General features: G+C 42.2%; 1 protein-coding gene across 3 annotated transcripts; it reads right to left on the reverse strand.

The window, feature by feature from the left end:
* MARCO (macrophage receptor with collagenous structure) lies at nt 1–24,977 on the reverse strand. 3 transcript variants are annotated; one of them, XM_083710473.1, is made up of 18 exons: nt 24,837–24,977; nt 21,408–21,752; nt 20,092–20,193; nt 16,779–17,003; nt 15,831–15,875; nt 14,954–14,986; nt 14,247–14,300; nt 13,457–13,501; nt 11,448–11,555; nt 8,536–8,643; nt 7,694–7,729; nt 6,372–6,464; nt 6,233–6,286; nt 4,954–4,998; nt 3,520–3,627; nt 2,984–3,028; nt 1,475–1,648; nt 1–291 (listed from the first exon to the last, which is right to left on the reverse strand). In XM_083710473.1, the coding sequence occupies exons 2-18, from the start codon at nt 21,505–21,507 to the stop codon at nt 161–163; spliced, it is 1,506 nt and encodes a 501-aa protein (XP_083566599.1). In that variant the 5' UTR covers nt 21,508–21,752; nt 24,837–24,977; the 3' UTR covers nt 1–160. The 3 variants fall into 3 exon arrangements, with proteins under 3 accessions (XP_083566599.1, XP_083566598.1, XP_083566600.1); XM_083710472.1 differs by having other exon boundaries at nt 1,475–1,644; nt 2,980–3,028; nt 24,837–24,976; XM_083710474.1 differs by lacking the exon at nt 20,092–20,193 and having other exon boundaries at nt 1,475–1,644; nt 2,980–3,028.
* Nucleotides 24,978–25,444: the final 467 nt, after the last annotated feature.

Raw genomic sequence — 25,444 nt, forward strand, 5'->3', positions numbered from 1 at the left:
AATATGTTGGTACAGTGGAATTAAAGGAGTCAAACAAAATTAATCCATTCTCTAATTAGCCAAGAGATACACTCTGAAGGACAGTGCCATGCAAACTTCTTTGTGGAATCATCAGTATTAAGGTATTGTTTCTCAGACATCGGAGCAGAACTGTTTTCCATTAGGCACACTCTACCCCAGCATCTTCACTATGATTGCAGTTGTTTATACCCCAGTCACGTTTTCTACATGAATAAATGGAGAATTCTGTTCCGGTACAGTCCACGTCATCCAACCAGATTTCTCCGGAGCCTGATGTCAAACAGACATGTAACAAGTTAGCACAGGGAGAAAAAGGGTGAAAAATAACAAAGCAACAATCCATCGTGTGACTCACATGCTAATATCTCATTATGCCTAAGCACCAGGAAAGTGGGGTGGGGGAGGGGTGGGGGAGGCTGCTTTAGGAAGTGCTTCTGGAGCTGCATAACAACTGCATAATTACTCCAGAATGAAAATTGCTTAGGAAGAGAATCTCACTCTTCTTTTCTTTTCTACCATCCTATTGTCCAGCAAACAATTTCAGACAGCAGCAACTTCTAAAGCAGCAACTAGCCATAAAGGAAGCATGCAGACTTTGTTGTTGTTTAGTTGTTTAGTCGTGTCCAACTCTTCGTGACCAGAGCACGCCAAGCACTCCTGTCTTCCACTGCCTCCAGCAGACTTTAGTACACTTTAATACACTTTGGACACTGGGTTCCAGTGGTGAAACACCTTCCTGGTTGGACCTGGGACTTTTGGCATGCAAAGCAAATATTCTACAACTAAACTATGGCCCTTCCCCTATTAGGTGAACACTCCACATTCTTCTGAGAAGAAGCCAAGGCTGTCAGAGCCTTCTGTGAGCAGGCAGCGCCTGTTGAGGTTCTGATCACACCTCCACTGCTTGCTACCCCATCTCCCAAGGAGCAAAGAACTTGATTTTTGGGTCTGTGATGGGGTACCAGGTACTAGATGGCTCCTCAAAGTGAGGGAGCCTCTCATCATTTCCCCAACTATTTGGAAAGTGAAGATCCTGCCAGTCTCTTTTTCAACCAGGGGTCATGGGAACTGTACTTCAACTATAACTCCCATGACCCCCAGCAATAAAAGATCTTGACAACAGAATCTTCTCTTTACAAACAATCTGGGAAGGATGAGAGTCCCAGCAGGCATTTACCATCTGCAAGGGAGTTTCTACCCCATCACATTGCCCAAGCTTTTCCCCCCCCCTCTTGGAGTGGCAGAGTCTTTCAAGCACTTGAAAACTCCCTTTAAGGCGTCTCAAGGATTCAAACTGAATATTCAGAGGGGAGCAGCATAAGGCTGCTTGCCTAGCTCTACTCTAGTGACATGTTTTGGATGTTCCTTGCTATTTTTGAACACAGTCATATTACACACAATTGAATCTTTTGCGACTTGATTAAATCAGCCAGGGAATGAACTGATAAATTACCTGCAGTTGCAGTGAAGATTTCAACTACTCGGCTAAATCCCAGCATCCGACAAATCACAGCTCCATCATTAGTGTCCCAGCTGTCATCACATATGGTACCCCATACTCCTGAATACAGAACCTCAACTCGACCACGCTGATGTCCTCCAACAAGTCTTACAACAGAACTGCTCCCTGTTGGATGTTTTTGAAAGGCAACATTTATGCACATCAGGAAACAGAGGCAACACATCGAGATTTGGGGCAGGGTGTGAGTAAATGATGGGAGAGGTGGTCTCTACACATCCAATCCTTTTTGGTTGCTGAAATATGTGTTGTACATTCCAAGAATGAGGCCCAGCCTATTTCTTTGTAAGCTTCCAAATCAACTCTGATGGTGGTTTGAAGGAAAGCCGTTCCTGAGTAGCTGCCAACTCGCAGCGTAACACAAGGACACATGACATCACTTGGGACTTGAAGCCTAATCCTGTGATAAACATATAAAAATGATAATGTGCACATATGTGTTTACTAGTAGCATTGCTGCACTTTAGAGTGCTGTTTCCTTGACCCTACTGACTGGTGTGCATGGAAATGAATCACGGATGGTGGAGGCTTCCAATGGAAACAGAAACATAAATGGCCAAAGTTGATTTGTTGGGTGTTCACTGTTGTTTTCAGTCCACAAATAATGTGTAATTGATGGCTCCCCCCCCCATACCTTGCATTGTGTTTCTTTTGCATTGAAATGAATGGTGCAGAATAATGTAATGATAAAGGAATTAACAATGTAAAATTCCACCATGGCAGACAGCGAGATAAGTAATGTAGTTTTTGTCAGAATATGAAGTGCAGTGGGACAGAAACAGCAATGAATGTGGGTCGGAACAGAAGTCGATGCCTTCTTACAAGCCTAATAGGACTCCCTACACAAGGAGAAGCTGTCCCACATTTGCTTCACTAACAGAGAAAGCTTGATAAACAAGTTATTGTGCCTCTAGTGTTGTTCTTCTCAGACACCAAACAAAACAGAGAAGCCTAACTTCATGTGGGGCTCCATATGTACAATAAAAAAGGTAAAAAGGCAAAGGACCCCTGGATGATTAAGTCCAGTCAAAGGCAACTATGGGGTGCAGCGCTCATCTTGCTTCAGGCCAAGGGAGCCAGCGTTTGTCCACAGACAGCTTTCCGGGTCACGTGGCCGGCATGACTAAACTGCTTCTGGTGCAACGAGACACTGTGATGGAAACCAGAGCGCTCGGAAACGCCATTTACCTTCCCGCCACAGTGGTACCTATTTATCTACTTGCACTGGTATGCTATCGAACTGCTAGGTTAGCAGAAACTGGGATAGAGCAATGGGAGCTCACTCCGTCACGGAAATTCAAACCGCTGACTTTCTGATCGGCAAGCCCAAGAGGCTTAGTGTTTCAGATCACAGCGCCACCCATGTCTAATGTACAATGAAGCTCCACAAAACATTGGATTGGGAAAAGTTTATATACTTATAGAGAAAAAGACCATACTTGCCTGAATCTCCCTTTTCACCTTTAATCCCTTGTATTCCTGTTGCTCCTGATTTAACACAGAAGGAACAAATGATTGATGGCACATCTAGATATTTTTTTGCATTAATAAGGTTCAAATGAATTTTTTTTTTAGTTTCCCTTAACTGCATAAGATATCAGTATTTCTGGTTTTTGCCTAGTGCAAAAGCTGCCAAGTTTCCTAATCATATTCAGGAGATGGGGAACGCCCCCCCCCCCGACCCAGACATGCCCTCTTCCTCTTCCTTCTCCTGCCTCCTCATGTTCAATTTCACTCCTCTAAGCACAGTGCAACATTGCTAACCATGGTTAGGTCAAACCACAGGTTGAAAACCAAGTGTAATGATCATTGCAAACTGTGGCTTGGAGCTAACTGCTGGAATATAGTGGCTAAGAAACTGGACTATGAATAAGAAAATTCCCAGTTCAGAAGTAATCTCTGCCATGAACTTGGTGCCAATATAAAGCAAATCAGATAGTAATCAGTCGTCTCTTTCTGTCTTGCCTTCTTTCTTTTACCTGTATATCCCTGATTGCCTCTGTCTCCTTTTCTTCCTGGTTCGCCTTTCTCCCCATTAGATCCGGCACTTCCTTTACTTCCTTTTTCACCAGGCATGCCTTTGCTCCCTAAGTAAGAAAGGTGGGTGTCTCGATTTCACAGGGACAAGACAACAGCAAATGACACAAGGGGCATTACCTGCAGAAGCCATGATACCATTATTGTGCAATAACCAAATGGATCCTGCCATTCCTCTGCCTTTTCCACGGAAATGAAAGTTAAGGGTTGTGGTCCTAAACACAGAGTAAGCCCTGGGGAACACAGTGGGCTTTATTTACTTATTATTTAAATCTGTATGCCACTTTCCCCATTAAAACATGCTCAGAGTGGCTCACAACAGAACAGCAAAGCTGCAAATCACTACATCATTACAATAGAAGTCAAAGGTCGAATAATTTTAGAATGTAACACAGCAATCCATCAAATTTCTGGCATGTGGCCTCTGGAAAGTTGCAGGGAAAGGAATGTGGCCCTCAGATAAAACTCAGGGAGCAAGGAATGTGAATTTGTACTGTAGGCTAATTTCTGCACACAGTCACATATTCCTCTCTATCCTCCATTCAGTCAAAAAAGAGGCATTATCAGAGTTGATGTTCGCCAGGTAGCAACTGGGACAGATCCTTTTCAGTAGTGCTTCCCCGATCTCATGATTGCTCTCTCTAGGGAGGCTCAAGCTATTTTTATTTCCCCAAGCTTTTAAAGCAACTTTTTAAGTAGTTGGGGTACTGGTTTTTGCTTCGTCCTCTTGAGAGTTTATATGCCCATGTCACTATTATAGCTTTGCTGCATTTTAATACTGCATTGCATTGTATTTTTGCATTATGTTTTAACTGTAAGTCACTCTGGGGAGCATAATAATAATAATAATAATAATAATAATAATAAATAAGAAGAGGAAGAGGAAGAGGAAGAGGAAGAGGAAGAGGAAGAGGAAGAAGAAGAAGAAGAAGAAGAAGAAGAAGAAGAAGAAGAAGAAGAAGAATTTATTATTTCTACCCTGCCCATCTGACTGGGTTTCCCCAGCCACTCTGGGTGGCTTCCAACAGAACATTAAAAACAGAATAAACCTTCAAACATTAAAAACTTCCCTAAACAGGGCAACTTTCAGATGTCTTCTAAAAGGCGGATAGTTGTTTATTTCCTTGACATCTGATGGGAGGGCATTCCACAGGGCGGGCTCCACCACCGAGAAGGTCCTCTGCTTGGTTCCCTGTAACCTCACTTCTCGCAGTGAGGGAACCGCCAGAAGGCCCTCAGCGCTGGACCGCAGTGTCCGGGCTGAACAATGGGGGTGGAGATGCTCCTTCAAGTATACTGGGCCGAAGGTATGGAGTACACAGCTTTGATTCTACTGAGTCGTCACTTTCATTTAGGAACTCCAGAAAATGTCTTACCTGTCATTCCCTGATCTCCCTTCGACCCTTTACTTCCTGGTATGCCTAAAATAATGGGGGTGGAGGGAGGGGGAAAGAATATAAAGTGGCAAATCCAAAGACAATGGGAATTTCAAACTTTTGCTTAATATTCAAAATTCTACTACATGTATGTATTTAGATAAAGTTTTAACTATGTGGAGGCAAAAGAGCCCTGCCACCTCCATCTAGACAGCTGTGATGCATGGGGAGTGGGGAGGTGGATTGGGAGCTGCTAACCAGAATGGGGCAGGGTGAGAGACAACAGAGAGGTCAGGGGAACGCTGGGTTATGTAGGTGCCAACTCCCTGGGGTCCTGGATGCTTGAGCAGCCACAAAATTTCCCCTTGAAAGGACTGAGCACCCACAAATTTTGGTACCAGGGCCAGGCACGCTGCATGGTACCCACAGCCCCAGGCACCCATGGTCGCAGGGCCACGTTGGGTTAGCAGTGCACACCTGTGGCATACCAACACCACCCATCACACTGCTGCCTTGCCTTACCCCGCCCTCTTCCTGTCCCAGTGAGTGGCAGCAGGGTGCTGGGGCCGTAGAGGAGTACCCCTCCTCATGCACTGCTGCTGCAGGTAGAAGTGGGAGAAATCCCATCTAAATCTAGAGAGCAGCTGCCAGTCATCATAGGCCAATGTAGCCAACATGGTAGACTCCAAACACTGCTCGATTCAAACTCACAACAGCCCCAGCCAACGTGAATCATGGTCAGAGATTACTGGAGCTGTAGTCCACACTGGATACTGAGTTAGATGGACCAGTGGTCTGATTTATTTCCACAAAAAAAAAAAAAGGACAGGAGATCCATGCTAGGAATGAGTATTGCACCACTCCATGGCTATTTTCCTCAGGGAATTTTCACAGGAGAGACTATGTCCCATTGATTTCTGTAAAGCAGCTTAGAATCCTGAATTAGCTAGAACTGGGCTGGGGAGAAGGTGGACCAGAACCTACCAGCAGATCTCTGGGTAATTTTTCCAGAATTGGAAATGCCAACTATACCTTGATCAGCTTTTGACCAGGCTGCCAGAGGTCAGATAGCTCTGAGGCTAGATTCAGCCTGGGGAATGTTGGAGAACTAACAGACCGACTTTGAATAAAAACTCTTTTCCATTGGTGATACATCTCTGTAAAACACTTAGATACCACAGCAAAGGATTTATCCTGGCCTTATGGCATCTCCCATCTCTCTGAATGAGATGTCTTTTGCTCACACACTGGCTTCTTCCACTTCCATTTATATTTTTACCTGGATCGCCTTTGTAACCCCTTTCCCCCCGATCGCCTTTCACTCCTGGCACTCCTGAAAGAATAAAGGGGAAGGGAAGGTCAGAAACTTCTTGGGAATCAGTATTTCAACAGATTGAGCAACATTACCATTTGTATACCTGGAAAAGTGCTTGCTTCTCCTTTCTGTCCTTTCTCCCCTTGCACTCCCTTTGGGCCAGGACTTCCTGGTGGCGCCATGCTGCCTGCAGGACCTTGTAAGTGAACCAAAGAAGCTTGGTCAAAGCCAGAATGACACTGAGAGAGCAATCAAGCACTGAAGTATATTTCATATTTGGTGAACGAGGGAAGGTTTAGAAGGACTGCAGCCTAGTGCTGGCACAGCTCCTGTCTTGCATGCAGAAATAAAGTCCCAGCTTCGATCCCTGGCAACTGGGACTGCCCCTTGCCTGAAACCCAAGAGACCTGCTGCCAATCGGTGTTGACAACACTGAGCTAAATAGTCCAATTGGTCTGACTCAGAATCAGGAAGCTTCCTTTGTCCCGCATCCTTTCAAAGGCTCAGGGCAAGACATCCCTTGACAACAACACAGTATCAGAACAACACAGCACTTGCATTCCACAGATTCCTCTCTCTTAAATATTGCCTTCCAACAAGGGGAAATTGTCTTCTTTAGTCATTTCACACCAGCTTCCTGTTGATTTATCATGTTGCGTTTGTGTGTATAACCACAGACTTTGGCTGCAAATCTATAGAGTAGCATGATAGTTAGAATGGACAAGGCCAGAGAGTCAGAATTCATTTCTATTATTAAGTCACCACCAAACTTATTGACAAACCTGAGGAAAACAAAAGTCTTTTAATGATCGTAGAGGCATCTGTTGATCAACCAATGACAGCTGATCAGCATTTAATTTTTTGCTGTTGTAGCAAGTGATGCACAAGTTAGTTCTGAAACTCTTGCCCAAAAATCCACTGAAGAAACCAAAACAGCAACTTCCTAGCAGTATTTCACTAGATAAGTCAGTTGTAATTTGCCTTAAGACCCCAGAATGGAACTGTTTAAATGAATATTTGTCTTTTTAAATAATTCTTAGGAGTTAGTTCCAGATTGGTGAAATCAGAAGCAGTTTACTAGTAAAATCCTAGGCATGTTTACTCAGAGGTAGGTACTACTGGGTAAGTATTATTAGTGTACAATCCATATCACATTTACTTCAGAATAAGCCCTACTGAACAGTGTTACACTTCTGGGTAAACATGTATAGGATTATACAGTTAGAGAAATTTATGTTGATTAACTATTCAATCCTAGGCATATCTGCTGAGAAATAAGCTCTGCTGGATTCAGCTGACTTACTCTCATGTAAGTGTGTACAACATTGCAGTCTAAATAGAACCTTAAATGAAGCACAAATGGTAGGAAGTAATTGTGTTAAATTGCATTTAACCTGGTTGTCCAGGAGGTTAACTGCAATATACCTGGTTGTCCAGGAGGTCCTTGGGGACCACGTATACCTGAAATAGAACACAAATGAACATAAGAGAACATAAATGAACACAAAAGAACATAAATTGCTAGTATATGGGATGCTTCTATCTTTATTTTGCAGCTAAGTTACAAATGGCTAACAGAATATAAGGAGGCATGAGAATAGGAACGGGAACAGAGTCTTGGACTGGGGCATAGGGGGTGTTGCTAGCAGGGATAATGTTGTTGCAGCTGCTATTGATATTAATTTTTGATCTTATAATTTATGTGGAAATTGTTCGATTTGGTTGTGTACTTTTCATTGTGTTTTATTTATTGTTTATTACTTCTTTTGCTATGTTTGTAATCATGTAAATCTTTTCCTGCTGTAAGCCTCCTTGAACATAGTTTTAACTATAGAAAGGCGGCATACAAAAAATGATGATGATGATGATCAGACATCTGAACTTTCAATATAAGATGAAAAGAGAAAAGTAGCAGCTATTTGTGCATGCCTGCATGTAACTGTGGCAAACAGTATCACTGGGTTCCAAGAAGATTAACAGAAATACGCAGAAGGAAGAACTATTCAGTTTGTGTGGTCTTGATAAACCATGGTTTAGCTTCCCCTGTTGTGCAAACCAGGCCTTAGAATGCCTGTCTGTCTTTACCCTTAAGAGTGACAAGATCCAGGCATGGTTTTCTCTGCTTATATTCTTCCCTTACGGTATCTGAACCGAGCACTGACAAGATGAAGATTCAGGGAGTGTTGGGCTAAGTCAGTAAGGCTAGTCTCAAGCCTAAAAACATGGCAGATGTCGTTTAGGTTTGGCACTTTGCTGTGTCCACTCACCTGGCAGGCCTCGTTCTCCCTGCACGCCCTTCTCTCCTGTAAGACCAACTGGTCCTCGTGGGCCCAGATCCCCCTTTCCACCAGCTGGTCCTTGGAGTCCTAGAAGACCTACAGAACAAGCTTGTTTCAGGCGTTAGCACATACAATATATTATTTATTAGATTCCTTATCTGCCCTTCACCATAAACTCCCAAGTTAGAACAATGTGTAAGTGTTGCCAAAGGAAACAATAAAACTCTTAATAACCTCTTCCCTTAACCATTCCAAACATTGAACAAGCTTTCAATGCAATTTGATTTTATGCGGCTTTTGTTTTAAAGCTGGAAGAGACGGGGTCAATATTTTGTTGCTTGGTGACCAACACAAACCCTGAGGGCTAAACTGTATAGAGCTGCACTAGGCTGCCCAACCTAACTGATATTCAACCTGAGAGTACCAGGCGGGCAGTGTCCTTTCCCGGTCCCAGTCAAACAACCCATGGGCTTCCCCTTTACAAGTATGGCGATAAAAGTTTTCAGGCTGAGCTTAGGCTTTGGAGAGACGATGCTGAGTCTTGAGTCTCTCTGCCAGTATTGTCTCTACTGCTGTTCACTATTTAACTGTTTCAGCTACTTTAAACTTTCATGTAACATTGCTGAACAAACTGACAACACAGTAATTTTTCCTGGCTTGCAAGTGCCTCTCTCCTCCGGTCCTCATTTCCTGTGTGCGATAGTTGCCTTCTCTTACGGACACACTTTCAGAACAATGAATTTCCACTTTTTAAGACAGGTTCCTCACCCTTATTCATAAGATGCAGCATAAAGCCCTCCTTTAACTGTGTGTGTGTTTTGCTATTTCTCAGACCTTCCAAGTGTCCCTATTTTCCAGCTACGTCCCTGAGTTAGAGAAGCCATCCTGGTTTCTGATTTGATCCCAGAATGTCCCACTTTTCCTTTGGATGTCCCTATTTTCATTGGAGGAATGTTGGAGGGTATGGAGTTATCTGCTTCCCGAGCTGTCTGAAAGCAATCCTGTATGGGGAAGGTTTTTTAAAATGTTTAATGTTTTGCTATGTTTTTATATATGTTGGAAGCTGCCCAGAGTGCGGGGGCAACCTAATAAAATCTATGGGGTATAAGTCGTAAAATTATCATTATGGAATGGGATGCCCCTATTTTCATTGGAGAAATATTGGAGGGTATGAACTCTGCCTTTCTTCTCTCTCTTGGGTTTCAGGAAGCAAGGAAGCCAGGGCTCCAATGGAAGAAGGAACTTGGTCTGCTATAACTTCTTAAACAGGACAAGAAAAGCTATGCCTGCTGGATTTTCCATTCTACACAACTGCTGAAGATAAAGAGGGTCTTCTAGTGCCAGGGATGCAGAGGGAGGGGGACGGCCTTGAATAATAAATCAATAATAATACTAAATTGCTTTGTATTCCTGTAAAGTACATTACATAAAATGGAAACATTAATTAATAAATGCCAATTCACTAGAGAGGCTAATGGTTTCATACCTAGCTTTTAGCTAGCGTGCACTTTTAAGAAATGTTACTGTCAAGAAAAGTCTACTGAAAATTTGATCCATTTCTCAATCTTCTATGCATTATCTTGGCTCTTTTCTGCATTGGTGATGCTCTGTTTTTTGGGGGGAGGGTTTTGCCTTCTCTTTTTAGCATGCATGCCCCTGTTAAGGCTTGCAAATGCCAATTTAATGGAAGCTACACGTTGCATAATTCTTCTGTTTAACTAAGACAAAACTCTGGCTTATACATGATACAAACAACTCAGAAATCGACTTCACAATATCTCCAACTAGCCAAACACACACATGCTTATGCATATAAATTACACTGTATTAGTTTGTACCAGATAAATCCTACTATAAACACCTTTGCATTAATCAGAGACAGAAAGATAATTAAATACTCATTGCCTGTATTGCATACACATATGCCCAAAATGAAATATTAGACTGTACAGAGTTAAATTTGCTCTCTCCCTTTTCCAGTGCCTGATTCTGTGACGCAGTGTATAAAGAAAATAGGACATTATACATATTGTTGGCCTCCTTCGAAGACATGCATAGAGTTGACACGTTGGCATGGGGCTGTTTGAGGCCAATTTAATGATGTTTGCAAGAACATCATTATCAGTTCTGGAAAATGAATCTAGAAGTATATAGCCTTGGCTACCACAAGGAACCCAATACCTTGTTATGTCTATAAAAATAGCTAGTCTAGCTGGTTGCCTCCCCAGATCAACTCCATCATCCAAACCGGCATGATGGGAAACTGTGGGTGTATGTCTGACCTACCATGCTAAACACCCCCTACTGTTCATTGTTCAGCATGTACCACATGCCAGGCCCCAAGAGCACCAAACCAAGGAGCCTATACAAGTTGGTCAACAATAGGTTAGTGAAGTGCTCTGCTCCCAACATGCATTAGGGTGCTGACCTTCCTCTAAGTCACTTACCTGGTCAGCAGCTGGTCCACATTGCTAGCGATCATTTCAAAGGGGGAAAGGTAACTCCACCGCCTGTTTAGTTTCTAAGATATACAGGACAGTCTACAGGCAGTAGTTCAGAAAAACACAATTCTGCTCCTGCCTCCCAGTATCTTAGGGAAGTCAGTATAATGATTAATAACATGGGCAACAGTGATAATCTTCATACTATTCCACACCATTGCATGCGGTGACCAACTGATACAAGCTGGATCAACTCAAGCAAGCAGGAGAACAGTCCTATCTAGAAATGGGTGAATCTGTCCATTTCTCCAGTCTGAAGTTCAAGTCTCCACATTTCCATATCAGTTTGCAATTATTCTTATTTTTTTAAGTCCTCATGAAAATCATCAGCATTTTAGTGCAATTTTCTCCAAATATTAAATATCATAAAGATTATTAACACTCTTGGTAAAGACGTACCTTGAGGTCCCCTGTCTCCTATTTCCCCTTTTATTCCTGGTTCACCTTTTGGACCAGCCGGCCCAAGATTTCCTTCAGATCCCTTTTCACCATCAAGTCCATTTAAACCTGTATTTTTTAAAAACACACACACAAAAAATTGTGATTTATTTATTTGTTTGTTTTAAAGCAACACAGTTGCTACACTAGTGATTCCACTGCCTTCTTTTGGAAGCATGGTGGTACCTTGGTTCTCGAATGGCTTAGTTGACGAACAAATCAGCTCCCGAATACTGCAAACCATTAAGTGTTCCGGTTTGCGAACTTTTTTGGGAAGCCAAACGTCCGACGTGGCTTCCGCTTGAGTGCAGGAAGCTCCCGCAGCCAATCGGAAGCTGTGCCTTGGTTTTCAAATGGTTTCGGGAGTCGAACGGACTCCTGGAACAAATTAAGTTTGAAAACCAAGGTTCCACTGTAATTTGATGTAAGTGGTTTCAGGTCTTAAAACAATTCTGCCTGTGCATATTGCAGAATGTTTACAATGGTCACAGGATGCCTTGCCATCAGAAATGTACATGTTAATTCTTCCCAGGATGCATGAAAGCTGCAATTTGAGGAAACTGGCTTACTTGTGATGGCATCTTATGACATACTGATTGTCAGAAGCCAGACCTTTTATTGGGTCCTCACACAGCCATTGAGTCTTCTAAATCATCTGAAATTTGTACTGTTACTTTCCAGTCATTGCTTTCTTCTACTTTAAGCAGCTGTGTGTTTTGTTCTATCACCTTGGTTGAGTTGTCGGAATCCTCGCTCAAAGCAGGACTGCCAGCTGGGTGGTTGTAAATATGCCTTACTGGTTTCTAGCTTGGCCTTAATTCTTGAAAAACTGACACTCTCAACTTGACATGCATTTGGATAAACGTGCACATGGAAGGTAGATCTAGGAATGGCTGTTAGCTCTGGAAGCCAGAGGGGACTTATATGTTCAGAGACAATCGTAGCTACCTCTGATTACCAAAGGTGAGGACAAAGCATAGGGGATATCTTTCATTTCCATGCCAAATCTGTGAATTTCATAGGGACATATGGCTTGTTACAGCTGAAAACAGAATGCTGGACTAGGTGGACCTCTGGGCTGATCCAGCAAAGTTCTTATGTGCATATACAAAACTGGGGGGGAGGGGTTTATTTTAAGAAAAAACAATAAGAATGGCACATTCTACCAGCGGTGAAGCAAGCTGATCGGGCTCCTGGGGCGGTGTGCAGGGTAGGGCCCAGGGGCGGGCCAACTGTCCATGGGGGTGGGGAAAGCCAGGGCAGGATGCTCCGTGGGGCCTCTAAGGAATCTGCCTGCCTCCTTCCCCTCAGCCACCCTACAGCTGAGGGGAAGGTGGTAGGTGGACCGTTTGGGCAGTGGGGAGCTTGCAGTCACACAAGCCACTGTGTCACTCCCAGGAGAGACGCATGGCTCAGGCACACTGCAGGCCCTGTGGTGAGTGCCGCCTGGCATTTTGTCACCCCCCCTCAGGGGTGACACTCAGGGTGGCCCGCCCCCACTGCCCCCCTTTCCCGCCCCTGCATTCTACAACTGGGTAGATTGCTGTAAATCAGCCTTCCCCCAGTCTGGTGCCCTCCAGATGTTTTGGACTACAAATCCCGCCAGCCTAGTCAGCATAGCCAAATGGTCAGGAATGCAGGGAATGATAGTGAAAAACATCTGGAGGTCACCAAGTTTGGGAAGGCTGGTGTAAATCAATATCAGGGATAGATGCTGTTGACCTACAACTTCCATCATCCCAAATCATTGGCAAAAGTGGCTGGGACTGATGAAAGGGTTGTAGTCTGGCAAAACCTGGAGGGCACCACATTGGCTACCCTGATCTGGATTATTGCCATAATGCTGGTTCAGTTACTCTGGTAGTGCCAGTGGTGTAATGCAAAGAAGATGTCTCAGTGTGCATCAGAATGCTGCTGACATTACACCTCATATGCCTTCATCCATTGCAAGCCAGTGGAAGGGGCCTTACCTTGCAGTCCTTGCTCTCCTTTTGAACCCTTTGGCCCCATGGTTCCTAAAATAAAAATACAGAGAAATAATAATAAAGTAGAGAAGAAGGGAAATTATCAACTGCCTTTTTTGATATGGTGTCCAGTTTTGACTTAACTGACATATGGTGACTTAAGCATCCATTAGATTGCCAATTTACTTTTTTCAAACAATTCTTCAAGCACTTGTTTCCGTGTTGTTGAATGCTGAATTTAATTACTCTCATATCAGTTGCTTTTGTGGTTTTTAAATTTTATGATTGTAATTGTACATTCTTTTTTTGGCTTTGGAAAAATTAACAAGTATGGTAAAAGGGGTAGACATTCAACCCAAGACATTATCTGATCACAATGCCATCTTGATAACAGTATTAACAGGTGAGAAATGTTCTTCGTTTAGGTGGAGGTTAAATTATATGGTATTACAAAATGGGGGGGGGGGGAAAGGAGTTGAATATATGGAAAATAACTATACAGCTGAAAATGCTGGCAACACTAAGATCAATTCAGCAGAGTAAATAATTTTTGAGGGATGTAAAAGTGGAAAACTGATTTGAATGATTATAGTAAAATAATCAGGAATGTATGATACGTAAAATGAAACATGAAAAAAGAAGAATGAATATTTTAAAGTTTGTAAAATGTTTATTTTGAAATGTAAAATTGAAAACTTAATAAAAATTATTATAAATAATAGTAAGCTTGAAAAGCAAATGAGGTGGAATTTCCCCTGCTTTTCAACATTTGTTTCTACAGCTCTTCTTTCATTACCTGTATCGCCCTTCTCTCCCTGGGTACCTGGAGGTCCTCTCATCCCTGGAGATCCTAAAATATAAATACACTGAGGTTGCAGTCCTCTTTGCAACTACCTCGAAGCAAGTCCCATTGACTACAGTAGCATTTACTTACCAAAAAACATATATAGAAAATGGGATATGAAGACCCTTTCCAAATATCACTAAGGGCATGTCACTATATAAACACACACCTAGAACTCTGAAGAGAGAAACATGGATGGGAGAAACGAGGATTGCAGTAGAACAGTGGAGGAGTTGGCAAAGTATCAATATTCCCTGACTCTTTTCTCCAATTCCATCCAATTTTCTCCTCCCCTTCTTTAAAAGAAGGGCTCCTATCTTGAGTTTAACATCTCTATCCAGAATGAGGTGTGGGCATGCAATTCCCATCACTTTCCCTCCTAAACTCAAAGGAACTGCCCCCTCTACTCTCCTTGGATTCTGCTGGAGCATTTAGGAAGTACGATTGATTCATTTTAAAATGTATGTCCTCCTTACAGGCTTGCAAAGGCACTACATCACCATTATGGGGCACAGAAGAGCTGCTCATCCTTTTCGACAATTCCTGCCATAGACTCAGTGTAAAAACTATCTGAAGTGCCTCCGTTCAATTGTGGGTTCAAGGGAATTGTCCAAATGTTTACAGGTATTATAGTGCCAGAATTGGGCAAGCAACATTACCAATTTCTCCTTTTGGTCCAGGCAATCCTGCACCTGAAAACAACAACAGCATGTCAAAAATGTTAAATATTGATCCCCATCCCCCTCCACTCCTTGAAGATTTGAGATTTCATGTTTTTTGCTTGTCCTTTGGTCCTGGCTCTCTTTGGCTTCCTCTTAAGCTGATGCCTCCTTTCTCACCTTTACTTCCTGAAAGATGTCCAGAGCATGTGTGTGTTGCAACTCGAATACAGTGTACTTATTGCAAATGGCTGAAGCTCCTATCTTACCTTTCCTCACTTAATCAAAGCCACATATTAGCCACATAATTTTATGGGGTTCACATTGAACACTGTTTGCCTGCCTGCCTGCCTGTTATTTCATTTTATTGAAGATGTAAATTTTCACTCATTAAGATGTGACATCAAATACGGTATATTTCTGCATCTTTTAGTGGTCCCATTCAGGCACCACAATCTTAACACAAGATTGTACAGTAGAAAAAAAACGAGCCATGTGCTCATTCCTAGCCTGGTTTGGATTTCATAATCTGGTTTGGAAGTTGTCCTTAAACCACAGTTTCCTGGTTTGAATGTCACCTGAAACTGTGTTGTGCATATGAATTTGCAATCCTATCGGGTACTTGTTTCTGTGTTGGTGAATGCCGAATTTAGTTACTCTCATATCAGTTGCTTTTGTGGTTTGTAAATTTTATGATTGTAATTGTACATTCTGTTTATGTTATTTGTCATATATTTGTCTGCGAGTAAATAATAAAATATGAAAATAAAATAAATGAGAGCAATCAAATAGGGCTGTTGGGTCATCTGCAGATGCTTCATAGGACTTGGGCAAGAGCTGTAGATGGAGAGATTCAAAATGATGCGTTTCCACCCACCTGGAGGTCCCGGAGGCCCTTGAAGTGCACGGCTTTCCAGTTGTTCTGAAACAGATATTGATAGCTACTAGAAATCTCCTACCAATGGTGGAAGAAGTCTACAGTTAAAATGTAACCTTTAATCTCGTGAGATGACCACTTTTTCTTCAAAAAGAACAAACTCTAGGCAGAGTTCCACCAGCTCATTAGTTTCAGTGAAAACTGTAGCAAAAGAGGACAATTGTTTTAATGGGGAGTCCAAAAAATGTTTTCCCCTCCCCCAAATTTACTCTGATCATGCTTGTCCTCAGGATGCTGTACAGGCTTAGAGTAAGTGAGCTGGACTTTTTCATGAAACTGCTTAATGCTGCAGTTCATACCTTGGACAGTAGCAGGCTATTGTTATTGACAAGCTCAGCTTTAGAAACAGGACTGGGCTCCTGACAATGGGCTGGGCTGCATCAGAGCACTGCTCTTTCTTTGTTTCAGCATACATACCTTCACTGTGAAGCCAGAGAGCCGTGCAGTGCAAAGGTACCATTTGGAGAAAGCTTCAGCCTTATTGAATGAGCCGTTAATGCATTTCTCTTCACTACAAATTGTCTTAGAGAGACTGGCTCCTTCTCCGAGAGGCTCAAACACCGATTATAGATTGCATTAATGACTTATTCAATAAGACGGAAGGCCTAATTGCCAGCCAAGGCAGTAGCTCCTGTAATGGACTCAATAACCACTGGTGATTAGTTTTATTGGCTTTACCTTCCCGTTGTGTGTATATACTGTTTCCTCACATCTTGATTCCTCCTCTCTTTCCCTTCCCTTGCTTTTTTGTTAAAAAAACACCACCCTGTCTTTTGTGTAGTTCATGTGAAACATGTAAGATTGGATGGGAAGGCTACTGAAATGCCTATTCACACATTAACTGCTCCCCCCCAAATGATGTCCAGCCAAGGAGCAGCAAGAAAATACCTGTAAAATTGGTCATTCTCCATTGTAAATGTTGGTTGCTCAGTTTGATTATGTGAATTTCTTCCTTTAGATTTCTGATCCAATTGTCTCCTTGTCTTTGTGAGCTTGCCTCCATTTGCTCAATATCATTGGCAAGCATGCTGTCATTGACAAAATAGCTTGCCAGTTTTTCTGCTAAAGGTAAGTTGACTTTGTTCTTTTCCAAGTCTTTGTTCATCTCATAGACTGAAAGTAGAGGAGAAGAAATCATGACATAGGTAAAGCACAATGTTTTGTGTTATGTACTGAGCTTGGATCCTAGAACAATAGGTAAGTAGGATCCTAGAAGGCAGCATCCAGATTAGTCTGCAGGAGCCGCCCCAATCCGGCTCCAGGAGGAAGTGAATCATGTGCATCGCCTCTTTCTTAACAGCTGCCAATCAAATGTTAACCTTCTACACTCATTTTGTAATTTTCCCAATATGGTAATGCAATACTAAGACTGCAACCCAATCGCCAAGGAACACACTGCTAAGCAAACTTGTATAGGATTGCATTTTAAAGTGAAGAATTTCCCCCTTTATCCAAATCTAAGAGTCACAAGGTCTTCTCAAGAGCCAGGTTTTAGTGCAGCAAATGTGCAACGGGAAAGGGCCATAACTCAGAGGCAGAACCCCTGTCCTGTATGCAGAATGTCCCAGGCTCCATCTCCTGGTAGGGTTGGGAATGTTCCCTGTCTTAAACCCTGGAGACCAGTTGCATGTCAGGGTAGACAATACTGAGCAAGAATGTTCTGACTCGTTATAAGTCAGGCTCCTATGTGCCTAGATGTATTTTCTAGCGATTGCAAAGATACTACATTTTGTGAGCCTCGGTGTCATAATGTTTTGTACCTGGGAGAATGTGGTTCCACCCCACTCTCCAGCAGCACATCTATTATTGTTACTACTGCCATGTAAAATATGGTTGTGCAACTGTTTGCCTATTGCTTATAGTGTGAACGATGACGGACGGCACAAATTCCCCCACTTCTTGTGTCCACACAGTAGTAGGGCTAGCACACCACAAGAAGGCCACTTCCCCTTCCTTAATCCATTTGCTATTGACTGGCTATGACTTCATTAACTTAGGAGGGGGCGATCATGCAAAAGCTATAACGTAGTTGGGGCAGGCATTCTCTGATTGTTCAGAACTATAAAATAACCAGATAGTGGCAGCCCAAAGCCACTTGTTCCACAGCTGGGACCAAGTGAACACATGCACACCCCATCCCTTGAGGAACAGAGCATCCAGTGATGGATTCCATCTGTGCTCTATCCAGAACCATGGACAGAACTTGCATAGCACCCCATGCCCAATGCTTTCGGACCGTGAATCACCTCACACACTCTGACCCACTGCGGTGCAAAGGTAACATTTGAAGGTCAACAATCTTGTGGTCAGATTTGGCAATTTGGTTGTCTCTCTCTCTCACACACACCAGCATTTTCAGTCCCCTCAAGTACCAGATGCTGGCATGGTAGAAAACCACATGGTCATCCCCATCACACACATGATAGATTTGTTCCACACATTTACCCACAGCAATATTGGAGCAGCCACATTGCTGTTGCAAGCGACGGATACTCCAGGCCTCAGCTGTGAGGCCTTAAGTGGTAAGGAATCAAATGAAGCACATGCAGCTGGGGCTGGCTCTTGTTTGTGTGGCTTTATGGACATTTACAATGTCCCCGAGGTAAGCAGCCTTCAACCTTTTGAGTCCCATGACCCAACTTTAACCTCAACCCACAGTATGGGGTCCTCTTTGACTATTTTACCATATATGGCAAGACAGGCATGTTCTGTTCATCATCATTTTTACTCCTTGCTCCTTTCTCCCTCTTCCCCGTGTTCTTTTCTCTCTCACCCTCTTTCTATTTCAAAAAAGTCAACCAAAAAGAAAGAAAAATTGGTGATATCACTACCATGACACACTTTATATCCAGCTATGATATAGGATCTGGTCACAGAAGCCACCAGTTCAAGACCAGTGCCTAATGCCATTTGGATGAATAGGCTTGTACAATGTTGTAATTCCTAATTACCCCAGCAGTATATTCTGAACAGCTCTGCATTAGAATGAAGAAGTCACTAGCAACCTGAAGGATAAGAAGCACTTGAACGCACTTCTACCCAAGCTGTCACCAGGGTCCTCAAGATGACAAATTTGTCTAACATGTGGCTGGATGGGAGAACATCTGAGGAAAAAGCTTGGGAGGCAAAAGGTCTGAGGGTTATTTACTCGCATGTACGGAATTTGGCCTCTGTGAATTGAGCAGCCTTTGTGTTTGTTCTTCACAAACACGTTACATGCTTGGGACTTTTAGAGTTGTAATATATTGTTACAGATCTGGGGTAACAAGAGTTTGAGGGTGGAAGGGAACCCATAACTGCTAGAGTTAGTGAATGTTAGAAATTAATTACGGGGTAAGAATTAGTTGGTTTGTGAAGTATTGAAGGGAAGATGCAGGCCAGTGGAAAAATACAAGGTAAGCTCCCTTTCCAGGCCAGGACCTCATCTGGGATGGAAGCCATTAAGCATGACAAAAGGTGTTGATGGGTCTTTGCCAACTGATCACATAGGATACAGGGAAATCATCACCTTTTAAAACTAGGCTTGGAACAGCAGGGAAAGGGGGATGAGTTGCTTGGCAAGGGGTTTTCTGGGAAGGAGAAGCAGGAGGTGGGGACAACTCTATGTTGGGGAGGGAGCTGAAAGGCAGACGCCATAGGGGCTGGCTGGAGACAAGCTGGGGCAGAGGCACAGAGGTGGTGCTTAGAAAGCCTCTGGATGCAATGCCCAGCTGCTGTGAAGGACAAGCCCTTCTTGGGATGTGAATGCTGTTAACTCTGCACTCCCTCCACCTGTATCCTGGTTGTAAATACGTGTTAATAAACCGTATCTCTTAAAGACATGACAGTCTCCACTGTGTTTTGATTCCCAGTGGAAACATGACCCTGGGTGAGTGCCTGGAACCCCCTGGAATCTTGCTGCCACGGCAGAGATTGGGGGTGGCATGCAACCCTTGTAACAACTCTTTTGTGTGTGTGTTTGTGTTTTATATTGCCATTCTTTCTGAGTTTTTAAAGGTTTGACTAAAACTCTTTTTAAAAATGAGAACACACATTTTAGGTCTTCAGCAAATGATGCATCTTTCATTCCCATCTAACCTCTTGTACTGGTGGTTGTTTCCTTTCTGGAAACAAATTTACTTATTGGATATTTAAAATATAACCAGTGCACAATCTTTTATCTTTAGATTCAGGACAGGAAATAGCATTTAAAATCAATTACCTTTATAGGCCAACAGTCCGAAGCCTGCAGTGAGCAGAATCAGGTATATTGTAACCAGAGCCGAAATGTACCTTTTGCAAGTCTTTTTCTGGCCTTTGGGTTCTAAAGTTTTGGAGAGGAAAGAACACACTAAGAATTGATATTCCATCCTTTTGGCTTGCAAACGAATGACCAACGTGCTGTGTTACTGTTTAAGGCTGCAGCCCTACGCACAAGTACTGAGAGTTAAAATCAATGACTTGCTTCTGAATAAATAGGGATCCTATCAAGCTGCATGGCTGAAGCTGACAGTGAATTCATGCAGAAGCAGACTGTGATATAGTACTTTTTAATAACTTTGTTCAACTTGGTTGTATTTCCAGACAAACTTTCCATTTGCTGGGTTCTCAAAACGGCAAATAGGGCTGTGCAGAGTGAAAAGCATGTTTCACTGAATGTTTAGCTAATGTTTACACCCAAACAAAAAACCATTGTGTGAACTCAAGTCCTTCGCCTCTTTCCCTTTGCTGGTCACAGAAATACAACAAAGGCAACTAAAAGCTTGTTTTATGGAAGCATCCATCTTCATATAGCCTTCATTGTATATTCTGAAATGTAAGACAAATTAATTCTTCCTTTAAAGCACAGTGAAACATCTGCTTGTAGGCAGGCATACCCCAGTATAAAATATATACACAGCTTGTGTCAGTTGGCATGCTGTGTAATCACATTTAACTTGACACTTTTTTTAGTGAAATATTCAGAAATAGCATAAGTGTGATTTTTGTGTGTTATGCTGTGGGGAGGGGCGGATTAAAATACGTGCATGCTATTCTTAACTAATGTGAAGCACATAGACATTAATAAAGTGAGTAGTGGTCCTTAGGAATCCTCTAACCTCACTTACCTGGAAGTAAGGGCTACTGAATTCAATAGGGCTTATTGAGTATACATGGTTAGGGTTGTGCTGTTAAACCATTCAGTGCCATATTCTGCTAAATTTGTCAATGGCACAAATTTAAATAAGACAATGGTTTTAATGCAATTGAATCCCAATCAGTGGCGTAGCGTGGGGGGTGCAGGGGGGGGCCGGCCGCACCGGGCGCAACATCTGGGGGTTAGGGTTAGGGGGCGCAAATTCACAGGTTAGGGGGCGCAAATCCACGGGTTAGGGGGTGCAAATTACTTGCCTTGCCCCGGGTGCTGACAACCCACGCTACGCCACTGATCCCAATTAAACCTTTAAAAAGAAAAGCACCTTTGAACACTAGTAAAATGCCTTGAGATACTGTGCTTTTAAAAGTCTCTATCATTATGAAACAGTGAAAATACTTTACCATCTATTTCAAGGGGTGTAAGTCCAGATGCTGAAAACTTCATCTTGTCCGAAAATGTAAAGGATCCAGTATCATTGTCACTTCCAGCAAGGTTGTCCATGATCAAATTTTGACAGCCGCACTACAATCTTGCCAGGATAACCTTAGGCACTGAAGAAGGAGAGGTTTCTGAGCTTTATCTGCTGGGAATGTGTGCTATTAAGCAAACCTTTTCTGTTGGCTTCGGGTTATTTTGTACTAGACTTGCAAAAAAACAAAACAAAACAAAAAAACACCCAGCAACTTTCTGATATGGCATCTTCAGCACTTCCTCCAAAACTTCTAAGGAGGTTGGTCAATGCATGTCTTAATACAGAAAGCAAAAAAGATGTGTGTTAAAAATGACGGTGATGTGAATTTGATTTTTCAGTGTGAATAGCATTTTATAAAACTTTCAGGTAACAAATGCATTATTCCAGATCCAAGTAGGTAGCCACGTTGGTCTGATGCAGTCAAAATTAATATAATATAATATAATATAATATAATATAATATAATATAATATAATGTAATGTAATGTAATGTAATGTAATGTAATGTAATGTAATGTAATATATATAAAATATATAAATAAACAAATATAAAAATTGTCCAGTAGCACTTTAGAAACCAACTAAGTTTGTTCTGGGTATAAGCTTTCGTGTGCATGCACACTTCTTCAGATACACAGTGTGCATGCACATGAAATCTTATACCCAGAACAAACTTAGTTGGTCTTTAAGGTGCTACTGGACAATTTATATATCGTATTTCAAAAGGCATTATTGTTGGATTGGCCTAACTTGCAGGTTTCACATAATTAATGTAGCATAACAGAGACTTTGCAGACAGGCTGGTATTTATGCTCCCTCTGGATCAGCCCACCTACCCTTTGAACTAATATTAAAATACTATTAGTTGAAATTAGCATGCATAAATAAATAAATAAATAAATAAATAAATAAATAAATGGGCTTTGTTTGGGGCAGCCCCACCCAACTTGAGGCTCCCCATTTATGTGAAGGGATCTCCACATGTAGAAGAGGGAGCTGAGGGGGGAGCAGCACTGTTGTGCCTGCTTCACCCCCACCCCCGCCGAGTCCATGCATTTTGTGTGGCAGCCTGCTTGCCCAGGGCTGGATTTAGGTTTGATGAGGCCCTAAGCTACTGAAGGTAATGGGGCCCTTCATATGTCCAGCTGTCCTTTGTCAACAACAAATTGTCACTGTTTTTTGTGTTGAATATATGATGATTTATGGACCTAATAGGTATCTAAAGCCATTTGCACATAACAAAATATGTATTTTATCAAAGTTAATTGTTGAACTGAAATACAATTGGAAATGTACATCCAGTGTCCCCCCCTTTAATTTTTTTTGGGGGCCCCCAGGAGAGTGGGACCCTAAACTATAGCTTGTTTAGTTTATGCATAAATCCGGCACTGTGCCTGCCTCTTTCTATACTTGGAACGCATTCATGTGACTAATGTGTGAAAGATTTTAGTATCCAATGGCTAGAGCAAAAGGTTACTCTCAGACAATCATCCATTTCTTGTAAAATGACTGAGCTGATGATAGAATCGGTGAGGATTTGAAAGAACGGACTCATGGGACTGGGCTTCTCACATGTCCCTTAATTGAAAACGTATCCTTTACTCCTGAATTTGTGACATTACCTCCAAATTTCAGGGTGTGCCAAACTAGCCCCACAGCACTTAATGGAAGACTGTGAACCAACAACAGCTTACACAGCTGATTTAGCATTTTAGTGCTAAAGCAGAAGGGGAGAAAGAAGTACCAGCTAGCATCATCTGTCTGTGCTATGGACATTCTTCGGGGGATTTCTGTATGACTGTGGGGAATTCTGCAACCTTTTAAACTCTTTGTCTCATCCTATAAATGGCACAAGAAGACTAAACCTCTGCAAAATAGTAAAAATTTATTCAAAATAAGAATTCATACCAAAAATGTATAGGTCATATAGGCCAACTTTTCCTGCTACCAAAGCTGGACTACCTTCCTATAGATTTTTTTATATTTTTCTTCCATTATTATTTTTTTCAAATGCAGCCCACATTCAACTCTTCCTGAAGGCCAAAGATCTACGAGGAAAAAGGCTCCCTGCTCTGATTTCTCTTTTCCCATGGGGGTGTTTGGCAGGGCTCCCCAAGTCAAACCAGATTGCTTTCAACCTCTGCTGTCTGCTACCTCTGCCTATTATTTCTGATGGAGTTCAGGTAATTGTGTCCATGTTGCCTTTTGTAATTTGGTGTCCTGGCAGCAACAGATGTTGCTCCCCTAATAAGTACCACCTTGCCTGATTTCTCTTCCTCTCTGCAGCTCTAACAGATTAGTTTCTGAACATTTCGACCAATACTGCTCTAAATTAATTGCTTAACTAACTAATGACAATTAGAAGAGGGCCTTTGGAGAATAAACCAAATCAATCAGTTCCACAGAGGAGAAGGCTGATCAAACCTGGCTGTTATGTGGACAGTGATGGAGAAATGTAATAAGAAAGTGATTTGTGGAAGCCCCTTTCCTTATCCCCTGCCACAACCCTTCCTGCCACTTCCCCATTTTTCAAGTGAGCTTTGCAGAATTTAACGAAGTGGATTTTGAATGAAACCCAATGAAAAGCAGCACAACAGGAGGTATCACTGCCATAGAAAACAATGAAAGCAATGCAGAAACCTAGCCGGTACCCTGGGCGCTGGAGCTGACTCTGGAATCTATTTTTTTAAAAAAGCACCAACATGTATTTTAATTAATTGACTGTTGTTTTATGTAAATTGTCCTATTTTTGCTGTTGTTAGCCACTCTGAGCTCAACTTTGGCTGGGGAGGGCGGGATATAAATAAAATTTATTATTATTATTATTATTATTATTATTATTATTATTATAACATTCACAAAGCTCAATGCATAAACGGTGTTCATTGGCAACAGTTGTGGTTTTGTTTATCAGATCCCCATCCTGTCTGAAAGGATAAATGTCAATTAAATAAGGGGAAATATGGGTTGGCATTTTGATAGCAATGGTGCCATGTGGGCGCTGAAAAGAAGAAGAAGAAAAACCATGCATGAGGATCACTTATCCCACAAGGAACACAATCTGGAAGCACCCAGTTGTTGTTTACATTGCATCTGACAAAGGGGTTTAGTGGAAGAAATGAGGCTTGTATGTGGCTTTTGCGTGGCTTGAAGCAGATGGAGTTCTGTTGCCAGAACTGAAGGAATCTCTCTCTATGTGTGCTTGGACAACTAAGAAATGCATACTGAAGTTGTAATACAATGGAAGCTGCTTGAATAGCACACCAACCTTTATGTTCAAATACTAAGAAGATGTAACCAAAGAAACAAGCTTTCTCCACTAAGAGAGAGAAGGAAGAGATCAGCAGATTATTCTCACATTCAAGTTGCATGTGTAGTCTTTCCTCTGCAGCCTGGTTTGACTATCTGTTTTCTCGTAAGCATTCGCAGCAACTCATTGACTGCTGTTGTGAAATGGGTTGCTAAATAAAGGGAGAAAATGTGCTGACTCAGGTTGAGATTTTAGGCGTAGGGTTTTGTGGAAGCAGAAAGCTTATTAATAGCATCGTAGCTTCCTGCATGTTCTGTGAGTACCAAAAACCAGCCCCTGAGAGGAAGTATCCGTGGTAGGGAGCAGTCCATGGGAAATCCAGAAATGTGTAAACTAAGAACACGGCATACACACAATATGAACAGTCTGAACATATTATACATATTATACACTTGCAAAGTGTGGATGTTTCTGCATGCAATATCTCTCGTTTCATCTCTGGTGTGTGTGTGTTTGTTGATCTGGCAAAGTGGGAGAAAAGTGACCAAGGTGCTGGCACTGATATTACTTACTCAGAAGTCCAAATGTGCTGCACAGCCCAACAAGACAAATCTGCCAACATTACAGGGGTCAGCAAACTTTTTCAGCAGGGGGCCGGTCCACTGTCCCTCAGACCTTATAGGGGGCTGTTTTATATTGGGGGGGGGTGAACGAAT

This window comes from Podarcis gaigeae (genome assembly GCF_964106915.1).
Source record: "Podarcis gaigeae genome assembly, chromosome: 1".
NCBI lineage: Eukaryota > Metazoa > Chordata > Lepidosauria > Squamata > Lacertidae > Podarcis > Podarcis gaigeae.